The following is a 19,480-nucleotide window of genomic DNA, read 5'->3' on the forward strand; positions in this document are numbered from 1 at the left end:
GAGATGTTTGTTGGTAGGTAGGCTGTCACGAGGACTGTACAACAGGTTAGAGACCGTAACTGTGCTAATGCATGAGTAATCAAACGGGTGTCTAGGTTCTTGGTAAGTTGAGTTATCAACTGATCCCAAAAGCCTTTATGTTTCGTGCATCTTGGAATTGTTCATTGAAATTCATATCCTAAATTACAAAGGGGGGAAATATTATATGACATAGGCTATGTTATCTTGGTAGTTATTGGTTAGAAGTGAATAGGCTATTGGTAGGCTCACGAGGATACCGCACACAGCTGACTACTGAACAAGACCGAATGTAGGCTAACCATGGGCAGTACTTGAGTCTAGTGTAGGTCAATATGAGTGTGTATGTCAGCTAATTTCAGAGACATGGAGAGTATGACATTTGCAGCTTGAGACTACATGTCTTGGAGCGATATGGCAGGGGAAGTAACGCGCGATATAACCCCCCCCGTCGCGCGAACCGGTGACCGAATCTATTAACTCGGTAGGCCAACCAACGACCGTCCGGTTGAACCGACTTGCATATAAGAGTCGGTTGTCCCATCACTACGGGAAAGAGGGGGAGGGAGTAGCAAGCTAGCTCTCTGTTTTGTTTTGAACATCAACAGATTTTGAGGAAGATGCACCTGACTTTCGATGGCGCCGTGCTGATGGCAGCCTGTTGCAGCAGCTCTTGCTCTGTGTGGAGTTTTTTTTTAAGTGTCCTAGTTGCATTCTTTTATGTTGCATCTTATAAGTAGTGGCGTCTGGCTAGCTGTCAGTATACTGTGAGATATGTGATACTCATCCATGCCACTAGGTGGAGTCATGTATTGGTTAATAAGGATATGCTACCTAGCCTAGAAGTAGAGTGATAAGGATAGACTGTGCAATGCTCAAGTTGGCTGTATGCTGTTAACGCTGGTTTTGAATAAAGCAAGTAAAGCAAGTAAGTCGTGCTATTCTACTACACAACATATTGGCGACGAGGATGACGACCTTGCACTTAAGCCAGCCTGTGCCGTTTCTACAAAACGTTGGTGAACCGCCGATACCTTTCAAGGCATGGATTCGCACGTTTGAAAACTTTCTTCTGGCTATGTCTGATGAGGACTTGCCTGCAGCCAGAAAGCGCGCGTTGTTGATTCACTGTTTGGGCACGGAGGTCAGCGCACGGGCGAAACTACAGACCAGTTTGTGGCTGCTTTGAGGGAGCTAGTTGCAACATGTCAGTTTGGAGCAATGGAAGAGGAAATGTTACGGGACCAGATTGTCGAAAAGACAAATTCAACGCGCATCAGGGAGCGTTTGCTTCTAGAGGTACCATTGACTCTATCTAAAGCTTTAACAATAGCACGCCAGATTGAGACGGCTGTAACAGAGGCTAAAGCTATGTGCACAGAAAGTACCGATGGCCCGGTACATGCAGTTCAAGTCGAAGGCTCACAGCAGCATGGCAAGTTCAGGAAGGGGAAAAGTCAACCGCCTCCATCTTTTCAAAAAGTACTAGGAAAAACATGCTACAGGTATGGTTCTGCTCAACACACAGCTAATTTCCAGGGGTGTCCTGCTAAAGAAGCACTTTGCAATGCCTGCAAAAAGAAAGGACATTTTGCAAAAGTATGCAGGGGTAGCCAACAGGTTCAGGAGATCGCTGTGCCTGAGGTAACCATTTTGAATGTGAGTGTTGGAAATGCTTGCAATATCATGTGCACCGTTAAAGTGAGTACACAAGGGATGGAGAGCCAGGACATTGATTTAATGCTAGATACAGGCTCAGCAGTGTCCATCTTACCAGAGACTGTGTACACAAAGCTCTTCACTACAGCTGTACTTGAAAAGCCTGCCTACAGACTTAAAGACTATGGGGGTAATGATATCTCTGTGCTGGGTTGCCTGAAAGCGACTGTGACTTTTGGTGGCAGTAGTACTGTCTCAGACCTCTACATTGCAAAACGCGGGTCTGCAGTGCTAGGCAGGGATTTGTTTTCTGCATTACAAATGCAAGTGATAGATGGCCAAGTTACACCGAAGCTGTCTACAGCCACTGTCCAGAACGTTAAGCGGAACACACTGGGATGTGCTAAGGGCTTTACACACCTGGTTAAAGTACGGCCAGGGATCACACCAGTTCACCAGAAACTGCGTAGGTTGCCTTTTGCTGTTAGAGAAGCAGTGTCTGAGGAGTTGAAAAAACTGGTGGAGCAGGATGTCATAGAGCCTGTAGATTCTTCAGAGTGGATCTCACCCATAGTTGTCACCACAAAGAAAGGGGGCAGAGGACTGAGGCTCTGTGTTGATTTGCGAGAGCCTAACAAGGCTATAGTGGTGGATGGCTTTCCACTGCCGCACATGGAAGAAATGTTTACAGAGCTGAGAGGATCGACACTGTTTTCTACATTAGATCTTCAGAGTGCTTATCACCAGGTGCCTCTTCACAAAGACAGCCGCAGTTTGACAACATTCATCACCCATGATGGCCTGTTTCGATTCAAGCGGGTGCCATACGGACTGGCATCCGGGCCCAGCTGCTTCCAGCGGATGATGTCATCGATCCTGAAAGACATACAAGGGGTTCAGTGCTACTTAGATGACATCATAATAGCAGGACCAACAGCTGAGGTACATGACCAAAGGCTGACTGTGGTGCTCCAGCGCATCAAGGAGGCTGGACTAATGCTGAATCTGTCAAAATGCAATATAAGACAAAAAGAACTCTCTTTCCTGGGCCATACAGTGTCAGAAAATGGCCTTCAGCCAGATGCCACACATGTGACAGCTGTCACTCAAGCACCACCACCTACAGACCTTCCCAAACTGCGCTCATTCCTGGGGCTCACATCCTGGTACTCCAAGTTCATACCAGGCTACGCTGCTGTTGTTGAGCCTCTCCGAGCACTTCTCCGTGGCTCTGAGTCATTCACATGGACACCTGAGGCTCAGAAGAGTTTTGACACTGTGAAAGAACTCATAGTGAATAGCCCTGCACTTTCCCTGTTTAACCCAGAACTACCTACAGTTGTCACTACAGACGCCTCTGATTATGGCCTTGGCGCGGTACTTACCCAGATGCACCCAGATGGATCAGAGAAAACTGTGGCCTTTGCATCACGCACACTCACCCAGGCAGAAAGGAAATACTCCACGGTAGAAAAAGAAGCTTTGGGGTGTGTGTGGGCAACTGAAAAGTGGAGAACGTACTTATGGGGAAGACATTTCACATTACGTACCGACCACAGTCCTTTGACTACACTGCTTGCATCTAAAGGTCAAGGTAGAGCAGGCATGCGGATCGCCAGGTGGTCGTCTAGACTGCTTTCATTCACATACGACCTCCAGTACAAGCCAGGACGGGAGAACGTAACAGCAGACTGTCTATCCAGGCTTCCACTCCCTCACTCAGAGCCTAGTTTAGAGGAAGATATAGAAGTTGCACTTACCTCTACACTGACAGCTGTTACCGATGCTGAGTTTAAGGCTGCATGCACCTCATGTCCTGTTCAAACACAGTTGCGTGGACTTCTTACCTCAACATGGCCTGCTTCAGCAAAACACCTCACTCCAGCCCTGCAGCCATTCTTCAAACTTCGATACGAACTCTCCCTACAGGGTGATTGTGTGGTACGTGGCCCACACAGACTCGTGGTGCCAGACAGTCTTCAGTCGAAATTCATCTCCCTGGCCCACGACACACACCAAGGCATAGTGAGGACAAAGCAAAGACTCAGAGAAGCATACTGGTGGCCTGGCATGGATGCTCAGGTAGAGACTGCTATCAAATCATGCATCACGTGCCAGTCCCATGACAAGTCAGCGGTCACTCACACTCCTCCACTACAGCCTGTGCCATATCCTGATGGTGCCTGGGAGAAGGTGGCAATAGACATAGTGGGGCCTTTTGAAAGGGCACCCATAGATTGTCGCTTTGCAGTTACACTGATTGATTACCACAGCAAGTGGCCTGAAGTGGCTTTTCTTTCCCATGCCACCTCTCAGACTGTCATCCAGTTCTTGTCATCTGTTTTCAGCAGGGAAGGCGACCCCAAAGAGCTGATTTCGGATAATGGATCTCAATTTGTGTCACTGGAGTTCGAGACGTTCCTCCAGGACAGGGGGATTGTACATAGGAAATCATCGGTCTACTATCCTAGAGCAAACGGTGAGATTGAACGCTTCAATCGAAGCCTGAAAGACACCCTGCAGACTGCGCTGCTCGAAGGACAACCATGGAAAGAGTTCACACGTGAGTTCATCCATGTTTATAGGGCTACGCCGCACTCCACCACCCAGTGCTCACCTGCGGAACTGTTGCATGGTCGACCCATGCGCACCAGACTTCATGTGGCGGGACGTCCACTTCCACAAAACCACTCACCATCTCTACAGCAAGTTGCATCCAAGGTGGGAGAAAACCAGAGGAAAAGCAAAGCTTACACTGATCACAAACGGGGGGCCAAAGGCGTGTCCTTCCAGTGTGGGTCATATGTCCGGGTGAGAAAACCTGGCATTCTTCCTAAGACACACTGCAAGTTCTCAAAGCCACTTAGAGTGATGGAAAAGAGGGGACAGTACACTTACCTACTCTCTGATGGACGTTGTTGGAATGCTTCGTACCTGGCACCGGTTTCCCTTCAAATGGAAGAAGGTGAGGGCGAGCTGTTACCTCTGAACTTTGAACACACTCCAGCTACACCACAACCTGATGTAGCTACACCGCCTGCCAGACCGTTCAGGTGCAGAAGAGCTCCAGAGTGGACTAAGGATTTTGTGCTGAGTCCATAAAAATGAATTACTAGTAGAGTAAGGGATAAATCATACAAAGGTTCAAGTCTTCATTTTGACTGTAAGGGTTTTACATGATCAGTTCACATTTTAAAAAATGCTCCTCATATCTTTAATTACAAGTGTATATTATATACTTAATGGGTTGATATACTGTATGGTTCCAAGGTGAATAGACCTACACTGTTAAATACTATTGATGTACTATGTGTTCTCTTATTAAGGGGGATATGTGAGATATGTGATACTCATCCATGCCACTAGGTGGAGTCATGTATTGGTTAATAAGGATATGCTACCTAGCCTAGAAGTAGAGTGATAAGGATAGACTGTGCAATGCTCAAGTTGGCTGTATGCTGTTAACGCTGGTTTTGAATAAAGCAAGTAAAGCAAGTAAGTCGTGCTATTCTACTACACAACATATACTATGGATGCTAAGTGGCTTGTGCGACTTTTATACTGTTTTACTGTTTTTATAACGTACACGGGAGATCATGTCAACACGGGCAGTATACTATACCTTCGGGACCAGCTGATAGCGCTCTCCAAACCACCACTACTGCTGGGATCAAGACATCAAATCCCCAAGGAGTTGAGAAGAAGACGCCGGGGGTGCAGGGCCGGTGTGTGACGAAGAGCCAGGAGAAGGAAATTTAAACCTTTTGTTCCATCTATCGTCATGGGGAATGTGAGGTCGTTGCCAAACAAGATCGATGAACTTGCGGCATTGACAAGGACACAGCGGGAGTACCGGGAATGTAGCCTCATGTGCTTTACCAAGACGTGGCTGCAGGAGCATGTTCCAGACTCCAACATCTCCAACCATGGCTTCTCCACGGTGCGAGCTGACCGGGATCGCAGGCTGAGCGGTAAGAAGAAAGGAGGGGGAGTCGCGGTGCTTGTGAACAACAGATGGTGTAATCCTGGGCATGTCACGGTTAAGGAGTGGAGCCGTTTGCAATCTGAACATCGAACTGTTAGAGGTGAGCCTGCATCCATTCTATTTACCTCGTGTCATGGCGGTCACTGTTTACATTCCACCTTCAGCTGATGCCGATGTTGCATGTGACGTCATCAACTCTGTCACTGCTAGACTACTCACTCAACATCCAAATGCATTCATAGCAATTTCTGGGGATTTTAATCACGCTTCTCTCTCTGCAACACTTCCAACATTTTAACAATAGTGGACTGTCATACCAGGGAAAATAAAATACTGGACTTACTGTATGCAAATGTGAAGGATGCCTACAGCTCCACTGCCCTTCCCCCCCTGGGCAGATCTGATCACAACCTGGTCTTGCTCACCCCCACCTACACACCCATTGTGCAGCAGCAACCAGTGACCACAAAGGCTGTGAGGCGCTGGACACCGGAAGCCATAGAACTTCTGCAGGGGTAGACGTCACAGATTGGGATGTGCTCTGTGAACCCCATGGAGATGACATTGACTCCATGTCTGACTGTATTACATCATACATACATGACTGAGTACATCACCTTCTGTGTCGACAACATAGTACCTACAAGAACGGTGAGGTGCTTTGCCAACAACAAGCCTTGGGTCACAAGTGAACTGGAAAGGACTAAAACAAAAAGAAAAGAGCTTTCAGGGAGGGTGACCAAGAGACACTCAGGAGTGTGCAGAGGGAACTGAAGGTGAGGCTGAAGGAGAGAAAGGAGGCATACAGGCGTAAGCTGGAAAACAAGCTCCAGCAGAACAACATGAGAGATGTGTGGAGCGGGATGAAGACCATCACTGGATTTAAGATGAAAGGGAGTCAGGCGGAGGGTGGCCTTGGCAGGGCCAATGAGCTGAACACGTTTTTCAACCGATTCAGCGTCAGCATCTACCTCCACCGCCCCTCCCAGCTCCACAAGCCCCACTGTCTCTACCTCCACACATGTCCCCTCCTCCTCCCTCTCCTCCAGCCCTCCCACCTGTTTGTCCGTCACCAGCAACCTGGTGAAAAGGCAGCTGGTAAAACTCCACCTGAATAAGGCTGCAGGCCCAGATGGCATCAGTCCCAGGGTACTGAAGTCCTGCGCTGACCAGCTGTGCTGGGTTCTGCAGCACCTATTCAACCTTAGCCTTGGGCAGGGGAAGGTACCTGTGCTGTGGAAAACATCCTGTCTGGTTCCGGTCCCAAAGAAGCCCTCTCCATCAGCCCTCAACGGTTATAGACCAGTTGCCTTGACATCACATGTCATGAAGGTGCTGGAGAGACGGGTTTTGGCCCATCTGAGACCACTGGTGGCCCCCTCCCTGGACCCCCTACAGTTTGCCTACTGTCCCAAGGTGGGAGTGGAGGATGCCATCATCTACCTGCTCCAGAGAGTCCACTCTCACCTGGAAAGAGCAGGCGGCACTGTAAGAATCATGTTTTTTGATTTCTCTAGTGCATTTAACCCTTTAGCCGCCAGGGTTTAAAAAAAAAAAATTTTACATCAAAATTTCAAAGGGCCATGGCTTGCAAGTGGTCAGAGATAAAGTCCTACTGTAAATGTGAAAATCATTGTAAATGGGGTAAATTTACTCATCTAATTTGCATATTATGATGTCACTGGATGGTAACCAACGTTAATTATGCACATTTCAGTAAATACTAGATGTTGAACATATTTGAGCAGTTTTACTTTCTTTTTTGTCATTTCACCCACATAACAAATGAACAGGAAAACAGTCACATGTAAACCAACAATAGTAAACTATTACTATAATCACAAACCCTATGCTACTATACAATAAGTAGCCTGGTCACCACTTTTGCCACTGGCACCTCTAGCTATGTTGGGCAGAGGGTCGAAATAAGCATGGTATGCTTAGTGGACACCGTTGCAAAGACGCACCTCCATTCACAGACCGACTGTGACTATCAGTCAATAGACGATCGATCATATTCTCCAAAAGGCAGATATTGTCCTTCAGAATCAGAATAGGTGAATGACAGACCCAAGACTTCATCACACGTGAATTTTCAACATTTGGTGTATTTCTGTTTCAATTTGTGCAAAACTATGGCCCGCATCGCTTCCACTTTATGGAGGAAATGCGCATCTTCTTTGTGTGTTTCTTGCGTGCTTCCTGAAAACTTTGAAAAAAAAGATTGAGCTTGAATCGAAGGGTGTCTGCCAACTGGTCAATTGTACAAATGAGATTTTGCACTGTACTCGGGTCTATCGTCTGTTTTATTCAGTAATGACGCTTGTCACAATATTGCGACTTGGGTGGATAGAGGGTTAACACCATCCAGCCTAGGCTGCTGGGGGAGAAGATGCAGAGGATGCACCCTCACTTTCTGGATTATGGACTACCTCTCAGATAGGCCACAGTTTGTTCAGCTGGGGGGCTGTGTGTCTGAGCGGGTGTTCAGCAGCAGGGTAGGAATTTCACGGCTGCCACGACGGCCATGGCCGTCGCCCCTTGCGTTGGCCGTGATGTCCCTTTGAAAATCAGAGGTTTACAGGCCACGGTGGCCTTGGTGCCCCCTTCTTTCAATATTCTGCTTTGCGTCCTACTAATAGCGATTTTTATTTAGCCTGTGGCATGTCAAAATAATCTTAGCATTCACAGCGCAAATTAATTTAGTATTTTACGCAGTGGAGCAAATTCACCCATTCTTCTCAGGCAAAGTAGCAGTGGCAAAGTAGCCTACTCATCACACAGACATCACAAGTATCACATGAAAGAGCTTTTTCTCAGCTTTTAAACAATGTTAGCCGATAATTGCTGTGTTGAACGGTTCGCGAGAAAAGTAAATGATATAATTCAATTTAATCATACATTCTGGTTTTATGTCCATGATCTCCCTACCCATTCATCTCGGTGGAATACTTCACAAACCCTTCTTTTAATACATGACGAACCGTATATCAGAATAAACAGCAGACCTTACTGAACACAAAGGTGTAAAGCAGTCCCCTGTACAGTTAGCAATTCCAGATTTCAGTTTTGAATTTGCAGTAAATTTTGACATGCATGGATGTCTCCAAATTTGGGCTTTAAGTTTTACAATGTGTTTAAATTGTTCCACATGATTTCATAACGGGGCAAATACAAAATAAATGTAACAAATATTGCCTAGCTATTGGTAAATCAGAGGATGGCTGACTAAGAGTTTGTGAAAGTAGCCTGAATGATCACAAAATGCTAAGCATGCATCTAGGCTATTTGAGTTTTTTTAAAGCTGAGCTGTACTTAAATTGTTCTATACATGATTTCATAAGGTCAAATATAAAATAAATATTAAATATAGCCTAGATATCTGTACATATTAGATGATCAGATGATTTACAATTCTATGTAATATGTCATGTTTCATGTTTTTGTAATGTTTCATACAGTGATGCAGGTCTACTGCAGTGAATAGGCTAAATACAACTTTGATCATTTTTATAGCCTACTACTGTATAGTTAACTTTGGCCTTGGTGCCCTGACATGTGGCCTTTATGCCCCCCACCAAATATGCCCAACTGAAGGCCAAGTGGCCTTGCCCCCAGAATGGTGAAATTCCAAGCCTTGTCAGCAGTACAGGAGCACCTCAGGGGACTGTGCTATCCCCTTTCCTTTTCACACTCTACACCTCTGACTTCCAACACAACTCTGAGTCTTGCCATCTGCAGAAGTTCTCACATGACTCTGCATTGGTGGGGTACACTGCAAAAACTGCTTATCTAACACAATCTAACCAAGTGTTATTAATCTTATATCAAGATAAAAAAAAATAGTTGGTATTGTTTTCAGTATAAAGAGACTTACCTAGTGCTTTCTCATGAAATCATTTGACTTAATTTAAGAAAAGTTTGACTTATTTTAAGACATCTCATCCAGTAAGCCCATGACATTCTCTATTCCTGTATTGACAAGAAATAGAACACAAATGCATCGAGCTTATAGGGTAAACCAGTCCAATCTCCTACCCGTACCACATCAACCTCAGATTTCCCCCATGGATCATATTTCCCCAACACTTACAGCAAAACTAGCACTCCTAAATATCAGATCTCTTTCAAACAAATCATTCTTAATTTATGATCTAATTTGCACACACAACCTTGATTTTTTACTTTTAACTGAGACATGGTTAGATCAAGCAAACAGTGCTGCTACTCTCATCGAATCAGCTCCCCCAAACTTCAATTTCTTGAGTGCTACCAGAGCAAATAAAAGAGGTGGGGGGATAGCCACAATTTTCAAGACGTCTTTTCAGTGCAATCAGTCGTCATTCGGTGACTTTACTTCATTTGAATATCTGTGTGCATGCATTAAGTCTTCTCCTCAGATTCTATTACTGACAATTTACAGGCCTCCAAAACATTCAGCTAAAGGTTTTCTTGAAGAGCTAGGTGAACTGCTATCAGTTGTTTGCATAGAGTTTGACTGTCTTATTATATCAGGGGATCTAAACTTGCATGTGGATAATCCTGAAAACAATTATGCCAAGGAATTCATTGCACTAATCGATACTTTCTCCCTAACACAGCATGTAAAGGGGCCAACACACTCTCTCGGCCATACCCTCAACCTTGTTATCACAAAGGGTCTCGATGTCTCTACAGCTGTTAAAGACCTGGCCTTATCTGATCATTTCTGCGTGTTGATGTGTCTATGTCCCCACACACTCAAAACACAGCTATGATGGTAAAAAGGAGAATCATAAATGATCAGACAAGTGCTCTCTTTGAGCAAGCACTTTCACTAAAGTCAAGTCAGCTGTCAGACTCTGAAGACTTATTTGATCACTTTAATGCAAAAATGGCAAACATTATGGATGACATTGCTCCATTACAATTCAAGAAAGTTAAGGACAAACAGAAAGCACCATGGAGGCAAAATCCAGCAGTTAAACTTCTAAAAAGAGAGTGTAGGAAGATTGAAAGAAAATGGCGTAAATACAAACTTCAGATCCACTATGAAATCCATAAAGAGATGCTCCGCACATATAACTCTGAAATATGCAAAGCAAGACAGTCTTTCTTTTCTAACATTATCAATAGAAGTTCAAATAACACTCATATTCTATTTTCAACTGTTGATAAGTTAACAAATCCCCCCTCACAATTAGCGCCTGAACTTCTCTCAACTAATAAATGCAATGAGTTTTCATCTTTTTTTGAAGGTAAAATTGACAAAATCAGACTCGACATATCTGCTCAATTACAAATTCAACAACCTGAACTTCCAGCAACAGAGGGAAACTAAACTTGATGTCAGAGTTCAGCTTGATAGACTACGAAACACTTGAAAAAATGGTACAGAATCTCAGCTCTTCCACATGTGTCTTAGACACTCTGCCTACCAATTTCTTCAAAACTGTTTTTCACCTCATAGCGGCAGATGTCCTTCAAATTGTAAATGTATCACTGCTGTCTGGCACTTTTCCTAAGTCACTGAAAACAGCTGTTGTAAAGCCACTCTCAAGAAGAATAACCTGGATGCCTCCATGCTAAACAATTACAGGCCCATATCCAATCTACCTTTTATTGGCAAAATTATTGAAAAAATAGTCTTTAATCAATGAACCACCTTCCTAACATCAAATGGGTATTTTGATTACTTTAAGTCTGGTTTTCGGGCAAATCACAGCACTGAAACAGCTCTCATTAAAGTTTCCAATGACATACGCCTCAACACAGATTCAGGTAAAACATCAGTCCTAGTGCTACTGGACCTTAGTGCAGCATTTGACACTGTTGATCACAATATTTTACTACACAGACTAGAACACTGGGTTGGATTTACAGGCATAGTTATCAGCTGGCTAAAATCATATCTACAAGAAAGGAGCTTCTTTGTTGCCATCGGAAACTGTACCTCAACACCAACGTCCTTGACCTGTGGTGTTCCCCAGGGGTCGATCTTGGGGCCACTATTATTCAACCTCTATATGCTCCCACTTGGACAAATCATTCAAAATAATTTGATTTCATTTCATAGCTATGCAGATGACACACAAATGTACTTAGCTCTATCACCAAACGACTATGGTCCTCTTGAATCTATGTGTCAGTGTATAGAACAAATCAACACCTGGATGTCTCAAAATTTTCTTCAGCTGAACAAAGAAAAAACTGAAGTAATTATATTTGGTAAAAATGAGGAAAGACTTAGGGTTGCCACTCTCCTTGACACAAAAGGGTTGAAGGCAAAGGATACTGTTAAAAATCTTGGTGTATTAATTGACAGTGATCTAAATTTCAACAGCCACATGAAAGCGATAACTAAATCAGCTTTTTACCACCTCAAAAATATTGCCAAACTCAGAGGGCTGATGTCAAAACATGACTTAGAAAAACTCATTCATGCATTTATCTCCAGCAGGGTTGATTACTGCAATGGACTGTTCACAGGCCTTCCTAAAAAGACTATTAAACAGCTTCAGGTGATACAAAATGCAGCAGCTAGGACTCTAACAAAAACTAAAAGAACTGACCACATTACTCCAATTCTTAAGTCCTTGCACTGGCTTCCAGTAAGTCACAGAATTGACTTTAAAGCACTATTGCTTGTTTATAAATCAGTAAATGGAGCAGGACCTAAATACTTGTCAGACATGCTTCAGCAGTACACACCTTCTCGTCCTCTCAGGTCCCAGGTGAAAAACCTGCTAGTAAAACCTACAGTTAGAACTAAACATGGTGAAGCAGCTTTTAGCTGCTATGCGGCTCAGCTGTAGCCAGTTTTAAATCTAGACTTAAGACCAAACTGTTCTCAGATGCTTTCTGCCGAGTTACAAATTCTGAATCTGCCTTGATAATTATTCTACTTTGTCTTTTATTACTTTTTTTACTACTTTTGCCTTTGTTTTTGCTTACTAATTATTCTTTATTTTTAAATGATTTTACCTTGTGTTTTATGTTTTCTTTTTATTATGATCTTTACCTTTTAACTATTCTTTGACTATATTGCCCTTCTATGCTTTTATTTGTTATTATTGTTTGGTTTTGTTTATGTAAAGCACATTGAATGACCTCTGTGTATGAAATGTGCTATATAAATAAACTTGACTTGACTTGACTTGACTTGAAAACAAGCAAATTTGTCTGCCAGTGCGTTAAGCAAATTTGTCCTAAAAACAAGCAAATTTGTCTTGATAAGACTCCTTAAAATAAGTCAAGGTCTTCTTAAATTAAGTCAAAATGATCTTACGGGAGAGCACTAGTAAGTCTTTCCATACTAAAAACAATACCAAATAGATTCTTTGATCTTAATAGAAGATTATTAACACTTGGTTAGATTTCATTTCTTGCAGTGTACCGGCAGATGGTGGATCGCTTTGTGGAGTGGTATGGTAGCTACCACCTGCTCTTAAATGTGGCCAAGACCAAAGAGATGGTGGTGGACTTTAGCAGGAACAGGACTAAGCCAAACACCATCACCGTCCTAGGGGAAGAGGTGGAGGTGGTGGAGAACTATAAATATCTGGGGGTTCACATAGACAATAAACTGGACTGGAATCATAACACTGGGGCTATTTACAAGAAGGGTCAAAGCCAAAAGGGCCAATAATTCTGGAGGGTACTGTGTGTGTGTGTGTGAAAGTGAATATGTGTGTGTATGTGAAGGTGTGTGTATGTGTATGTGTGCGTGTGAGTATATGTGTGTGTGTGTGCATGTACCTATGTTTTTGTGTATGTGAAGGTGTGTGTATGTGTGTGTGTGAGTATATGTGTAGGTGTGTGTGCACGTGCATATGTGTTTGTGTATGTGTATTTACGTGTGTGTGTGTTTGTCAGTGTGAAAGTGTGTGTATATGTGTGTGATTCCACACAAATGTAGATGTGAATGAACGAGACCCAGCCACTATGTGCCTAGTATAACATATTGCCAATGGACTACAGTTGAAAATTAGCCTGCTGGCTAACGCTGGCATATTTACAGAAATGTTGATTAATGTGCACTGTTCTTTAAATAAATAAATGAAATGAAAATGAGAGAACACAGTAGTAGAGTTACAAAGTAGCAGCAAAGCTGGCAAACAGGAAGTCAGGTCATGTCTCAGCAACACTTTCATCAAAGATTATACGCGGAGCAAGATAGTTCATCATAGTTCATGTCTATGGACGCAAAATGGGGATTGAGTCCTGTCTGCGTACGTAGCAACTGGCCATCAGCAGCAGAAAAAACAACAGGCACACACTTGTTATAAGGTTGATTTTCTCCAGACTGGAATGCTCAAAAAAATGCTAAATGATTATCATGAAAACGTGCACAATATTCACATTCCTATCTCCAGAACCAAGATCTTATGTGGTGAAATTCTGAGCTATGAATGGAACAGTCGCTGCCTCTGGTCTGCATAAAGCCCATCACACACGGCCGACGATCCGACAGTCAAACACAATGGTGGAATTCTGTTACACTGCATGAAAAGTGGGATTTTCGTCCCCGTAAACACCCGGAAATCTCCCTAATTTTCGGCAGTTTACGACAATTTACAGCCTGTAAACGTTTGTCTGTGCCACATATTGTCGGAAACAAACTGTGAGGTATGTGGAGAGCTCGCGGAGTACTATGGTTCGAATTAGCATATGAATGGCAGCGAAAGGACAGAGGTCGTATAAGGGCAATTCCACGCATAACAGCAACTAAATACCAAGGCATTGTGTTGGCGTTAGGGAAGTGAGTTTTGCGCGGAATTGCCCATAATCCATCCAGACACTCCTCCAACAATGCCGTCTTTCTCATCAGATATCAGGTCAATGTTGGTGCACTTCCAAAGGTCCACCTCTTCCTCAGCTAGCACACTCTGTCTCGCTTCCAGCAGCTGTAGCCTAAAAACAATCAATAAAGACAATCAGTACTGCACGATGCACTGCATATGGACACAACACATATAATGCACCTGAAAAATAGTCACCAAAAACGGATTTCTCAGACCCTCCTTCTTGATCGACTCCGAGCTGAACTCTTCACAGCTTCCGCCTGTGATGAAAGTCTTAGTATGTAGCCTACCTGAAGCTCCTGCATAGCCTACTGTCTTGTAGGCCTAATAGGTCTTACAGGCAGCTGGAAAATAATTAAATGAGAGTGGTATGAATACAAAAATGTAGGGCTGTAAGTCACAGTAAAATTAAACAAGGAAGGAGAAAACAGTAAAAGTTACTTACACACAATGGCGTCATTATCAGCATTGTGTAAATCCGGACTTGCAGACATAGCTCCGAGCAAATAGGAGGTCGGCCTCTTAATGAGGCGAGGTTAGTCTGTGAAAACAAAATGTACGGTTAAGATCAGTAGGCCTATCTATTAACGTATCTATTTCTTTATAGTCTACAGCAGAATGAAAGCATTCTTTAAATCTTACCCTTGCTCCAGTTCGTAGCGCCTACAATTTGTCTCCGGGTGAACCCGTAGGGCTATGGATGATCGGCTACCACAGTGCTGATTTCCCGACGACTGATGTCCCTTCTCCTAGCCCGGAGAACTGGCTTGGCACTAGATGATCCAACGCTCACCATTCCTCCAAGCAAAGGGGGCCGGCAAAATTTTCATAGCTACTAATGGCTGAAGCTGCCACTTCATGTACAGACAGTGGTTAAAGTGGGATTTGGCAGGTGGTTGATGCAACAGGGAAAAATGACTCACCGTTGGACAATATGAGTATCGTGGTGTAGCAATACTTTTTGGACAAGAATTGCTAGCTTCTTGGTCACCTCGGTACACACGAAAAATTAACTCATTATTTATTTTAACAATATCATCGCGCTATATTGTTAGTATGAAAGAATATATTTTTTATTAATTTATCTGAGGTGGCGGAACTGCGTCCCCCCACACACACACACACACTTTAACCCCTGTGTACAGATGTCTATTATATTGATTTATTAGATCTCAATATTTCCCTAGCAATGCATGGCTTAGACTATATATTTTGGCTTACAAAATGATTTGCTGGCTGCGGCTGAAACTCTAAATGGTGCAAATGGCAACGGCTTCAGGGTCTAAAGTGAAGTAACCAAACTGTAGCCTTTCTGTTTGAATTTGCCGGGCAAGCCCTTTTACTGTCTATGGGCAAGCTGCACACTGACTGGTTGTTTACCCTATCGGCTGTTCTACTGGCGAAAGCGACGGGCGGGTCTTCCACTGCTCACCAGAGGAACTGTCTCCCCTGCTGGGGGCGTAACGGTTGGACTTGCGCTTATTGAAATGTTCTCTGCAAATGGACACTGTGGCGTATAGACTGAGACTGTTTTGGACTGTGTAAACAGCCTACTACCTAGGAAAATATCTATTTGTATACATATTTATTGAATAGCATATTTTTATTGAATGATGATAAAGACAGATCATTTATATATTTGCCTCTGAAATTCTCATTGTGTTGGTGTGAAGGGGAAATCCGAAAGTTTGGTTACATTATTGGAGTTTGCAGGGAACAGACATGTCATACCCAGCATCATTTCTGCCTGTTGAGCGCATTGCTGGGAGTTTAAGCAAGACCAAAGAAAAGGTCACAGTCATACTTTCATTAAATAAATCAATTCAAGCTAAAATTTAAGAGTCTATAATTAGGCTATACTGTGCCTGATCTATTTATACCAGAGCTTTTCTTTTTAGGAGGAGGGGTGTGTCATGGGGGGACGACTGCCAAACAAGGCCCACGTCAATTTCCGACAATTCACGGCAGTTTTCGGTGTTGCCTGCAAATTGCCGTATACAGTCGTATACCTGAACTTCCACGACAATCTACAGTGCCGCATACTGACGAAAATCCCACTTTTCATGCAGTGTAAAATGCTTTACTACACACACTACTGGCGACGCGATCACCCATCGATTCAGTGAAGATACAAGGACCAGACAACTGTTTTCTATTATGATGTATCGATGATGTAAAACCCGTGCGATCTGGGTTTCTGATGTGGCTCCTCCTGATGAAATATCTTGCATTATCCTATGTATAATCTTTGCTTTCATGTATCAAAGCCAAACTTGCTATGTGGACTTGTGGATCCATTGCACATACAATGATGGTGCCCTTTGAACTCTAGGGGGCACTGACATTAGCAAACATGTGTTTGGGCTTTTAGGATGTTGTGTTACTGCATGTAACTTTTGATCCGTATGCCAGCTTTTCAAAAAGGAGGTACTGTTGGAATCCTTGGATTTAATTCAGTAGTGTAATAATGCTGATGACTTGTTTTTATAACCACTTTCATGTGAACTCACACTTTCTCACTTTCTTTTCTTCTTAGGATGTGTTGGGTCCATCATGTGACTGGAGTATGGGTTTACCCACTGTTAGAGTATCTTGGCACAATGTCCAAAGTCCTCTTTTTCTTTTCTCTGACCATTCTTATCAGTGTATACTATGTTCTTGGAGAAATTCTCAATAGTTATATATGGGACTTCACAACCAAGAGTAAGTCTTCATGAATCAGCAATTAGCATAACCTATGCTGTCTAAATGTTTCATAGTCATACTTGAAATAAAAGCATCATGATTGTTCATAGTCTCACTTGAAATAAAAACATCATGATCATTCTTGTGCATTTGTTTCATGATTGATGACTAAGCTAAAAACATCAGAGATGTATAAATGAAAGCATGCTAGAAAAATACTTCATTGTAAGTGATGAGTATTTCATATTTTCAGACTTGAGTCATATTATTTGTGACTACTGACATAATGATATAATGAAAAATACATATGTGTCAATTGTGCCAGAATGAGGGTAATCTGATGTGTTTTCTGTTAATTAATGTCAGGTTAAACATCTTAGCAGGAATTAATATCTAATTACAGTGCATGAAAATCAGAGGCGGACAGAGTACACAGCTTCATTACTTGAGTAAAAGTACACATACCCTTTGCTAAATTTTACTCAAGTACAAGTAAAAGTACAACAGTCAGATGTCTACTTAAGTAAAAGTACTGAAGTACTTGTTTTTTAAAGTACTTGAGTATCAAGAGTACAAGAGTAGCCTACATTTTCTAAATATTGCATTACTACTGCCACAGTGCTTACATTTATGTACAGAAACGTCCTACATGGAGTTATGAAAAATGTTAGTGTTTATACCTTGGAGAATGTAAAATGAATTGGAAGTAAAATCAAGTCATTTTCATCTTTTTACCATGTTGCCAGGGATGGGCAGTATTTCTAATACATGTATTTAAAATACGTATTTCAAATACAAAATACTATTTTGTAATTGAAACACTTGAAACGAAAACTATCATTAACTTGTTCAGAAAATTGAAATAGTCTGGCGAGGTGGGGCCACAGGTTGGCACATTCCCGGGATGAACCTGCTGCGTCTTCATCCATTGTTTTGTCCAGGGTCTGACCATGGAGTTGACTTTGGCGGAAAGCTGAAGGTGATTGCTGATAGGCTGTCCCAATCAGTGGCACCTGCACAATCCAATCACGTTTGAGAGGGAAACAACAAATTGAGGGTTTCCAAGATTTTTCTTTTTTTTTTTAGAAGTAGTAACGGGTACTCATGTTATGGATAGAAATGTAGTGGAGTAAAGAGTACAATATTTGCCTCTCAAATGTACTTGAGTAAAGTTATGTGTACTCCCCAAAAATGATACTCGAGTAAAGTACAGATCCCTCAAAATTGTACTGAAGTACTGTACTCAAGTAAATGTACTCCGTTACTGTCCGGCTCTGATGAAAATACACTGTACTGTTATCAATGCGCTATATTGCTATTCCAAGGCTTTTTCTTTTTTATTATTATAATTACAGTGCATGCAAATGTCTAGTCTAGTTGGCATCACCATCAGAGTACACCCTCAACCAGGGGCGCAGCTACCCATTTTTGAGGGGTATGCAACAACAATATTGGCGCCCCCCCCCCAAAAAAACAAAAAAAAAACACAAACAACTAAAGCAAAACAAAAGGCCAATAATTTACACTATTACTGCATTAGTGTCTATTGAATATGGTTGAATATGTTTTTAAAGAAATGCTGCCACTTTGATGTTTAACTTGATGTTATACTTGATAAGTATTGATAAAGTGCATTGCCACTTTAAGAGAGTCTAAACGGTTCTCATAACATCCTTTTGCCAGCTATTGCTCACAATGGATAAGGCTGTTAGGCACTCTAGCCTTGTTTGTTTGCACCACATTGACAACACAATATTAAGTTATTACAAGAAGCCTTCATTGTTAGGATATGGAAACATGTAATGAGTTGCTGCTAGCATGACATTTCTGTTTGCAGTTGGCCATTAAAAGTGCAGTATGAGCCACCTAGCTATCTGAATGGAATGGACTGTTTCAATCGGCATTATGCTTAACAAACGCTAATTAGTCTGTAACGTTCATATTTGCAAGCCTTTAAGTACAGACGTCATCACTTTAAATCCTACCTGTTGTCTTTCACCGTCCACTTATTTAACTGCTGTTGCATCCCTTGCCATGCCATCTCCTTTTCCCTCTTTCTTTTTCTATTTTTAGTTGTCAACAGCTTTTTTTTTGCTGTACATCTTTTTCCATAGACGGCAACTCACTACTCGTAGGCCTATCTGCTCGCCCAGCGCTCACGGCGCCCCCACTCCCTCTTCTATGTCAAAATTCTATGATTGAATCTTATGAGATAGGGCGCCTACTCTAGCCTGTTAGTCCTCTAAAATGTTATAGAACATTGAGAAAATGATTTAAAAAAGAATTTTCTATATGTAACAGTAGTTACATATAGAAAATACCAAATTTATTATTTCATTTTTTTACCATC

The 19,480-nt window shown here is 42.5% G+C and overlaps 2 protein-coding genes across 4 annotated transcripts in view; both read left to right on the forward strand.

Annotated features, from left to right (window-relative positions):
* The window catches only part of aig1 (androgen-induced 1 (H. sapiens)), a 107,895-nt gene extending 90,549 nt beyond the window's left edge, over positions 1 to 17,346 (forward strand). For all 3 annotated transcript variants that reach the window (XM_042095037.1, XM_042095039.1, XM_042095040.1), the window contains one exon: positions 16,982 to 17,346. In XM_042095037.1, the coding sequence (XP_041950971.1) occupies positions 16,982 to 17,162 (181 nt within the window). In that variant the 3' untranslated portion in view covers positions 17,163 to 17,346. The remainder of the gene's footprint in view (positions 1 to 16,981) is intronic.
* Positions 1,180 to 1,996, forward strand: LOC121711429. Its single transcript, XM_042095043.1, has 2 exons — positions 1,180 to 1,888; positions 1,926 to 1,996. Exons 1-2 carry the CDS (start codon positions 1,240 to 1,242, stop codon positions 1,970 to 1,972), a joined length of 696 nt encoding a protein of 231 aa, XP_041950977.1. The 5' UTR covers positions 1,180 to 1,239; the 3' UTR covers positions 1,973 to 1,996.
* Positions 17,347 to 19,480: the final 2,134 nt, after the last annotated feature.

The sequence above is a fragment of the Alosa sapidissima genome, chromosome 6 (assembly GCF_018492685.1).
Source record: "Alosa sapidissima isolate fAloSap1 chromosome 6, fAloSap1.pri, whole genome shotgun sequence".
NCBI classification, from domain to species: Eukaryota; Metazoa; Chordata; class Actinopteri; order Clupeiformes; family Clupeidae; genus Alosa; species Alosa sapidissima.

Coding starts and splice junctions, on each gene's coding strand:
- LOC121711429 (XM_042095043.1), top strand. CDS start 1,240: ATGGAAGAGGAAATGTTACGGGACCAGATTGTCGAAAAGACAAATTCA. Junction 1,889..1,925: donor TAATGATATCTCTGTGCTGG/GTTGCCTGAAAG, acceptor TGGTGGCAGTAG/TACTGTCTCAGACCTCTACA.